At 39.6% G+C, this 9,882-nt stretch overlaps 1 protein-coding gene across 1 annotated transcript in view; it reads right to left on the bottom strand.

Annotated features, from left to right (window-relative positions):
- Positions 1–308: 308 nt before the first annotated feature.
- Positions 309–9,882, bottom strand: part of LOC135214401 (uncharacterized) — a 33,802-nt gene continuing 24,228 nt past the window's right edge. Inside the window, exons 3-6 of the mRNA XM_064248673.1 lie at positions 7,466–7,639; positions 6,694–6,840; positions 6,111–6,326; positions 309–1,606 (exon numbers count right to left, since the gene is read on the bottom strand). Coding sequence (XP_064104743.1) covers positions 1,433–1,606; positions 6,111–6,326; positions 6,694–6,840; positions 7,466–7,639 — 711 coding nt within the window. The 3' untranslated portion in view covers positions 309–1,432. The remainder of the gene's footprint in view (positions 1,607–6,110; positions 6,327–6,693; positions 6,841–7,465; positions 7,640–9,882) is intronic.

Below are 9,882 nucleotides of genomic sequence, written 5' to 3'. Positions count from 1 at the left end.
TTTCAAAAGAGCGGTATCAGTTATCATGGACTCTGGCTGGGGGCTCGTTTGGCAATACACAGTAGCAAACGAAAGCGTATTTATTATTCAATAACAGTGCGAGGTATTGGTTCCGATTTGGTTTTGAGAGTGGACGAAAATCAACACGCAGGATGTCTCAAATTGCGTCGCGTATACCTTATATGCACCTTGGTATTTTTTATTATAAAATGTGACAAATGGCATGGGTTGGTCTTGAAGAAAGAATATATATATATATATATATATATATATATATATATATATATATATATATATATATAGAACTTATAAAGCAGTACAAAATTATGGCGTTTAACACTCCCTTTATCAAACTCCACAATGCTATGGAGAATCCGAAATGAAGTATAAAACTGAAAATGCCGCCATATGTTTGTTTAATTTTTAGCAATAAAATCAGAAAAATAATTTGTTACTTTCTTTTAAAAAGAGATAGTTACCCGATAACGGTTCACAGATATCGACACCATTGCATTCTTAGGACTTGTTGATAGATAATTCTATCCTTAATCTTCACTCCGAACCTCCGTAAATCCAAATCAGTCTTTTGACAGTTTAAAAAAAGGTTTACAAACGAAACTTCATCTCCACAAAACTTGAGCACCATAGATTTTGTTGAAAATTATATTGTGAACATAAAAAAACAACGAATATATAAAAAAATCTTTGGTATCCAGCGAAGATATTTGATAAATAATGCCCGCCCTACCATAAGCAGTTATTGAAATGGAATAACGAAGCTAAAATTAACGCAATGATTTCGGCAGTGTGTTCTGGGGCTCTTATCTTATGGAACGGGATGTCAAACACATTCGTTAAATTTGCTTTGCAATCTTATCCACCGCCAGTAGACAACAGCTAAGTATGATTTTCCTTACGCATGAAGCATTGCTTGTGACCTGCTTGAGAAACAAACTCAGTTCAGAGCTCATGTACAACGTTGGTTACATTTCTGATGACTAGATTTCCCCTTGATCTCACGATACTTCACGTGTACCCGTTGTGTCAAGGGACAACATTATACGATGGATTTCTGTTGTATCACAGTGCTTAGAACAGCCTCTCTTTTTTTCATGAAACCAACCATTTTTCATCTTTCTCTCTAGTTTCCATGGGCCTTTGGTCCTCCCATAAGATCCTCATGGACAGAGTATAAGAAGAAGCCCTTTTTTAACCTTTTCCTGCTTTTAGGTGCTAAATCTTTCACTTCTGAGCCCCCAGAATGGGACAAAGTACCAGGGGAAGCTGTCTTTAGGCTTCTTTTCCACCTTTTCCACAGCCTTAAATGTTGATGAGGCACGTTAGCAAGTCTGCCAGTTTCCAGAGACTTAAAAAGAAAATAAGAATAATAATAATAAAGGTACAAGGAAGACCCCTCAAGGAATTCACACAATCAGTCGCAGAAGCTGTCATGTTCTATCTGTGCTTTGGTCAGCAGAGCCTGTTTCAAGATTGCCACGCCAACTGGGGAGGCCTTGGTGCACCGCAGGTCAATGTGCACCAGGGACGAGGTACAACGACTCCAGCAGAAGGAGTCCTCTCCATCCGAACGCATGTGTTTCAACAGCTGTAGGAGAGAGGATAAGCAGTAACATATTAATAACAAGTAACAAACGTGAAAACAGCAATGAATGGCATGAATTACTTACCGGAAATTTAGTTGGGGAAGAACTTGAATCAGTTTTCAAGTTGTACAGAAGTAGACCATTCTTAATTATAGTCATTATTCACCTTCTGTCATACTGCTACATGTATAGCAGCTACATGTATAGCAGTAATAATTCTTAAAACTTAACTTATGCTTTCAAGAAATTATGTTATCGTAAGCCTTCCAGATATCTGAGAGCCAGGTTCCGTGGTCGTTTCTTCCCGTCTGCTGCTAAGCTTTCGAACTCTGCCTGTTTCTGGATGGATAAGAAAAGGCTATCGCTCCTTTCTGGGTTAAGCATAACTATTTTTTTTCTCTTGGGGTCTGAACTAGATTTAGAAGTCATGTCTAAAAGTAAATTTTACATATCCTTGAGCAAAAATCAACTGCATGTAGAGGGAATTATTTCTTGCACTGCGACACTGTCTAATCCCCTAGTTTAAGATATTAAGATGATTAACAAATAAAACTTGCGTAACGCTAGGCTTATCACCTTTGGAACTGGGGTTAATAATGATGCACCACCTGGAAATCGATCTTTACACTAATGACCCCCTGGTGAATCCAGGAGTTATTTTGGCTAACCATGCAGTCACCGACAGTTTAAACTAGGCTAACCTCTGGGAATCGGGAGTTGACCCTAGACTAACGCCATACTGGCCAACCCCCTGGGAATCAAGGATTAATTTCGGCTAACAATGCTATCATCGACGGCTATAGGGATCTTGTTGTAAACTAGGCTAATTACTGGGAATCGGCAGTAGACGCTAGACTAACCCCATACTGGCTAACCCCCGAGGAATCAAGGATTTATTTTGGCTAACCTTACTATCATCGACGGTTATAAGCATCTTGGTGTAAACTAGGTCAACCTCTGGGAATCGGGAGTTGCCGCTAAAGTCCTAGACTAATTCTTACACTGGCTGACCCCCATGGGAATGAAGGTTTTATTTTGGCTAACCATACTATCATCGACGGTTATAGGCATCTTACATTAAAACTAGGCTAATCCGCCTATGAAATATAACTGACTACTGAATTAACAAAACCTCTGGGTTGCGAGTGCAGAGAGAGAGAGAGAGAGAGAGAGAGAGAGAGAGAGAGAGAGAGAGAGAGAGACGATGGGAGCCTGGGAATCGAAGCTTCACACCGCCCCCTCCGAATCAAGGCTTATACAATGGCTCTAATGCAAATGTGATATGTACGAAAGGGTTCGGATTTCTTGGCTCGCCATATGGAAACGGGATCCCGGGTTCATCCTCGCTCGCTTCCCTCTAACCGCAGAGATAAGAAAAAAAGAAAAAAAAATGGAGGAACGATGACACTGACGAGATCGGACGGATAGATAGATACTTCTTATGTATCCGGCTCATATAAAGATAGTGAAGATGATAGCGAGGGACAGAAGACAGTACAATGGAAAAGAGAAGAACAAAAATAAGGGCGCAACGAAAATTAGATTACAACAAGTAAGGAAGAAAGAATCAACGTTAAGACTATAAGAAAACCAATGAAAAGGTAAAGATGCTGAAAAAAACGATGACAAAGGCAAAGAGGAAACCAATGATGATTCAAATAAAAGTTAAAATTGCAACGCAAAAGAAAGGAACAAAATTAAAGAGGGAAGCGAGAGAGCAGAAAATGAATAAATATGGGAAAGGGAAACCAGTGAAAATGAAGAAAAAAAAAGAAAAAAAGCTGTGTGAATATGGCTGAAGAAAAAATAAAAGTATTTAAAAAGCAGGAGAAGAGGTAGAAAATAATATAACAAAAAAGATCAAATGTCGAAAACAGTAATTCTATAGATTCGATGACGAAGCCGATAAAGATGACATCACCATGGTCTACTGACATTTCCTCTTCGTAAATTGTTATTGATCGCTGCGCGCTTGTTTTTAAAAGGTCGTCCTAAAGCTTTACGCGTCGAGAGAGAGAGAGAGAGAGCTACTGGGTCGTCTGAAATTGAAACCCTTAGATCACTTTACACAGAGATAACCCTGGGTTTATTCTTTGGGAGGGGCAGGGCAGGGGCAGGTTCAGTGTTCCATCACGTACGCACATTAAAAACAGCAAGTTTTATGCCAGCAAGAAATTTTGCAGCCGCCAAAAACAATGACTATGTATGTTTACTCAGATTCCAAGACTTTCGAAATATAAAACCATCAATTTTTTCATTGTGTTATTAAAACCAACAACAACGATATTAACAATTATACCCCGTAGGGGTCTAGTGCCGTTATGCACCTCATGCGGCTAACTGTAGGAATTACTGATGGTTCTGGAAGCGCCTCAGTGGCATGGTCGGTATGGTGTTGGCCTGCCAAATCTGTGGCCGCGAATTCGATTTTCGGGCATTCCATTGAGGAGTTAGAGATGTGGATTTCTGGTGATAGAAGTTCACTCTCGTCGTGGTTCGGAAGTCGCGTAAAGCCGTTGGTCCCGTTGCTGAATAACCACTGGTTCCATTCAACGTAAAAACACAATACAAACAAACAAACTGATGGTTCTGGCAGCGTGCCTTCGGCCCGTAGCTGCATCGCCTTTCGTTTCGTTTCACTGAACCTCCTTTCATATTCTTTTTCTTCCATCTTACTTTCCAACCTCTCTTAACAATTGATTCCTAGTGCAACTGCGAGGTTTTCCTCCTACTACCCCTTGCAAACCTTTTACTGTCAATTTCCGTTTCAGCGCTGAATGACTTCATAGGTACCAGTGCTTGGCCTTTGGCTTAAATTCTATATTCAATTCAATTCAGTTCAATTCCTAACAATTATAGCTTGAAATGTGTCTTAACTGTCACTGTCCATAAGTAAATATTACAATGCCAGAGAACTTATCAATTGTCTAAAAGTTACTGTTTCTGCGTACAGCAATGATTTAGAAATGTCTAATGAACATTCTGTATAATTGGGCCATAGGCATCTGGTGCACATGCCAAGTTTTAAGTTTTTGTTTTCTTTCAGTTCACTGGAAATGTAGACGTCGGTGTGAAGGCCACGCAGTGCGTCACTTCCTCAGGAAACGAACGAAATCCGAATTTGCACAATAAGTCATTTACCATTTTGAAGGAGGTGACTAGAGGCTTTGAGGTGACATGAAATCGCAAATTTGACAGGTAAGTGAAATAATTAGTGTTTGGATTCATTGTATGTAAAGACATCTGTATCCGTTTGTGTCGATTTTTTGTGCGACTGTGACCATACAAATGTTCAGATTTAACGGTTTTGGTCAAATAATCAGAAGACCATAGTGCCTTACAGTAAAATTTTGTAAAGATCCGGTGACAATTCGCGAAAAAAAATAGTATAAAACAGTGCCGAAGAAACCTATAACTTCCCCATAATGATGGCGAATTAACAATAACATATAATAACAAAATCCGATTGGATCTTTCTGACTTGGGGCGGGTAGGTCGAGGATCGGGAGGGTAGGGGAGACATGACACATCCACCCTCCTCCTGCAAACCTGTTTATCTACCCTGGATGGGGACGGGTAAATAGGGGAGACATGACACATACACCTTCCTCCTGCAAACCAGTTTGTCCGCCCAGGATGGGGGCGGGTAGGTACGGGATAGGGAGCGCAAGGGAGATGTGACACATACACACTCCTCCTGCAAACCTGTTTATCCTCCGGGGGTGGTGGGGTAATTAGAGGATCAGGAGGGTAGGGGAGAAATGATGGGCAGCACCAGGTTCCAGCGCAGTGTAGTACGTGCCATACAGCTCGTTAATAATAATAACAATAATGATACAGAATATGTATACGGACAACGGTTTACAAAGAAAGGGGGCAATTTATTTTATTGGATTGCCGAAACATCGGAATAACAATAAGTTTCGGACAGCTGCTTATAATAATGATAATAATAATAATACTAGCATGAGTCTTGCACTGGAGAAACAAATCCACAATTACGTATGGGTACAAATATATTTTAATTAATCTATATAGAGAGAGTTTTCAGGAATCTGTTCTAACAGATTCCCGAAATCTCTTTGTATATTTCTAAGGATATATTTGTATCCATAAATAATTGTTGCTATCTCTAATAATAATAATAATAATAATAATAATAATAATAGATTTATTCTTTGTTTTAAACGTAAGTGTACCTATACATAACTGTAGATTTGTTTCTCTAATAATAATTTTAACAACTTACTTTGGGATCCTTGGGTTCCATGAGGGCAATAATAATAATATAATATAAGTAATACTAACTTACTTTGGGATCCTTGGGTTCCATGAGAGGCAATAAATAATATTAATAATATAGAATAATATAATATAATTAATAATAAATAATATAATACCCTACTTTGGGACCTTGGTTACATGAGAGCAATACTAATAATAATAATAATAATAATAATAATAATAATAATAATAATAATAATAATAATAATAACAACAACTTACTTTGGGATCCTTGGGTTCCATGAGAGCAAAGAGCAGCTTCGAGGTGATGCTCTTTACAGCGGCTCCCCAGCACTTTCCCAGCCTGACCGCCATGCTCTTCTTCTTGATGATGTCCTCTTCGAGGGCCATCATTCCACTCCAGCCGCCCGGTCTGACCGTCACGAGGGACCAGACGCCCTCGTCGGTCACTCCTCTGGCGCCCATCACGTCCACGACCTGAGGAGGACACAGGGGGGAGGGGGGTTACTACTCGATCAGTCAGGTGTTCATTAAGATGTAAATAATAATAATAAGTGAAAAGAACAGCATAAAGTGAATAGACGATACTAACTCAGGATCTAATTCTATAAACTGACTCAGAATATAGTTTTATATACAGACTCATGATCTGATTCCATAAACTGACTCGGGATTTAATTCTATAAACTGACTCATGAGCTGATTTTATAAACTGACTCAGGATCTGATTCTATAAACTGACTCAGGATCTAATTCTATAAAGTGAACTCAGGATTTGATTCTATAAAGTGAATCGGGATCTAATTCTGTAAACTGGCAATACATCATCGTTAGGACTCCTTACCTGTAGGTGAGGACAGCTTGCCCCCGCAGCTGCCAGAAGGGCATCGTGACCGCAGTATTGTAAGGTCAGCACCCGCAAGTAGCTCATTTTAGAAATGGACAGTAAAGTGACGCCCAGTTGTCGTCTGCTGAGCGTCCATACCGGGTCCTGCCACGAGAGAGAGAAACACTAGACTTGGGGAGAATTCTTCCCACTATAAACTCCCCTGTAGAGGAATAGTGCCATTAGTCATTACTGAAGGTTCTTTGCAGCTGCCCCTCGGCCCCTAGCTACAACTCCTTTCATTCCTTTTACTGTACCTCCGCTCATATTCTCTTCCGTCTATCTTACATAACACCCTCTCCTAACAATGGTCTCATGGTGCAACTGCTTTAAGGTTTTCCTCCTATTACACCTTTCAAACCTTTTACTGTCAATTTCCCTTTCTGCACTGAATGACGTCGTAGGTCCCAGCGCTTGGCCTTGGACCTAAATTTTACAAAGCTATGATCAAGGACTTATGATAAGTTACAGTCAAACACAATTTAGGAAGGTTTAAAAAAGTTAAGTTTTCATTCATAAAGTTACCTAAAACAAAGCTAGTATCATGGACAAGTTAATTGCAGCTCCAATAAATAAATCCCAATAATCCAGACGGCAGAACAAAGAGCTATTGATAACAGTAGTTTGAAGCTCTCTTTAACAAATTCGAGAGGACCACAGACTCGACTCTCGCTGAAACATTCAGACGATAAAAAGAACGGGAAATAGTGCTGAACTTTGTCCTCCTTACCTGTATCTGAAGGTGCGAAAGGCCCGTGAGTCTGGGCAGGAGATTGACGAAGGCGTCCCTGTAGAAGGTCCTGACGTGTATGAGCTCCAAGGAGGACGTCGCGGAAGAGAAAAGCAGTTCCAAGAGACGCAGAGTCACTGTGTCATAGACTCTCCAGTCGGCCAGCACTCGCTCCTGTGAATATTCAACGGATGCACGCCTGTTACCAAGTGGGTTGAATTGAATCGATTTCAATATAGAATTCAGGCCAAAGACCAGGCACTGGGACCTATCAGGTCATTCAGCGCTGAAACGGAAATCGACAGTAAAAGGTTTAAAAGGTGTAACAGGAGGAAATCCTCGCTGTTGCACTATGACTCCATTCAAGGGGAAGTTTGAGAGTAAGATGGAAGAAAGAGAATATGAAAGGAGGTACAATAAAAGGAACGAAAGGGGTTGCAACTAGGGGCTGAAGGCACGCTGCAAAGAACCTTAAGTAATGCCTACAGTGCATAAGGTGAACAGACGGCATACCCCCCTACCGGGAACATATTATTGCCAAGTGGAAAATGTCGGATTTTATTATTATTATATTATTATTATTCGGAAAATGATCCATATTCATATGGATCAAACCCACCAAAGGTGCCATTGACTTAAAATTCAGGCTTCTAAAGAATATGGTGTTCATTAGGAAGAAGTTACAGAAGGTAAAGGGAAATACAGAAAGAAGAGACCCCACTTATTAAAATAGAACAAATACATTAATAACTGGACAAAAATATAGTAAAATGCAAGGAGAATACCAGTAGGGTAGTAACGCATTGCATTGCATTGCAAAGGCTAGCACACACACACACACACACACACACTCACAAGCTCACCAGCGAAAGGACATTGATTTGTTTAAATGTCAGATAAAGAAAGTGGAACAAATTCCCAGTTCGAAAGGAAGCTTACATATAGCATTAATATTTACTTGAATGAGAGCAAACATAAGTAGTTAGATTACTCGAATAGTAAAGAGTCTATGATGACCAGTCGCTTGATTAATGAAATGTGCTCTAGTTATCTCTGGAACGAAACAATGAAGTTACAGAGCTCAATAATCACTCGAATTATGCAGTTGGCTTTAGTAACAAACAAGCTGAAGGAAAATAGTAAATTGAATAAAAGAATGAAGTTAAAATCAAGATACCTAGAAACTTGCTTTCTGAAGATTTTCCAACGTGTGCGTTGGGCGTATTGCCTTTCTGAACTTTAGGGTTGAATGAATATTTCAAGGAATTCCACGAAAACCTCTCTCTCTCTCTCTCTCTCTCTCTCTCTCTCTCTCTCTCTCTCTCTCTCTCTCTCACGGCTTCTTAGCCCTATGTTCCCTTGAGTTTCAGTGAGGCTTTTCACTTACTCGGGGAGTAAGCCTACAAGCTATTTTGTTGTTTTTGTTCTTGTGAGGGGCCGGGGGAGGGGGATAGGCTAGGTCTATGGGAAAGCCTAAAAAGGTCTGAAAAACGTGTTTCGCGTTGAGTTAAAGATACATGAATTTTAGGATTGGATACTTATTTATTTATTAAATTGAATATGTAAAATATAAATGTTGTGCATGCTAAACAGTACAGAACAATTATCTGTAATAAAAATATAGCGTATTTATTTCAATTTTCGTTGGTACAACAACGCGCTATTTAACCGTAGATTTTAACACGCGCCACAAGTAAGCTAGAGGTCGGATCATGCAATGTTCTTTTGCAAGATAGTTAACTCCACAATCAACACCATCTTTAACCGGTCTTGGGCCTTATTTCAACTTCACGAAAACCTGCAAAGTTATTATAATTCCAAGACACAGTAACAAATCGTGCGCTTCATGAATAATAGTAATGAGGTAAGGAGAAGAAAATAAGATAAAATAGGAAGGATTTTAGCCTCATTTGTCATTTAAAATCGTTCTATTTTGTTAAAAAAAATCTCTGTGAGTAAAATTCATCATTAAGAGTAATTAACTCCAATTTAGCATCGAGCTGAGCACTGCGGTCTCATTCAGTTTTAACTGTCAAGTTTTATTTAGTAAATTATTGTCATGTCGGAAGTTGTTGCCCTACAGTGATCTAATATTTCTCCGTCAATTGATCGGTGACATCAATTCACGAACAGTCTAATCCAAATCAGTGATATGCGCAGTTTCAATATATCAACTTACCCGTCATCATTCGCAAATTGTGCCTAGCGGTCACCACTTCAAGTACTGACCAGACATAATGGAACGTGTTGCTGCCTGGTAGTATAATTGTTGGTCGTCCGTCTGATGTAGACCAAACCTATACCAATTATTCAGCGAACATATTGCTTGGTTAAGAATAATTAGACTTCTGCCAGCATGAGTTCTTGCCTAGTGTAAAACGGCATAAGAAGCCTGGTGTAGTCATATGGACTCGGTC

This window comes from Macrobrachium nipponense, chromosome 19, assembly GCF_015104395.2.
Source record: "Macrobrachium nipponense isolate FS-2020 chromosome 19, ASM1510439v2, whole genome shotgun sequence".
NCBI classification, from domain to species: Eukaryota; Metazoa; Arthropoda; class Malacostraca; order Decapoda; family Palaemonidae; genus Macrobrachium; species Macrobrachium nipponense.
Note: the sequence above shows the minus strand (reverse complement) of the source record. Positions and strands in the feature narration are given on the sequence as shown.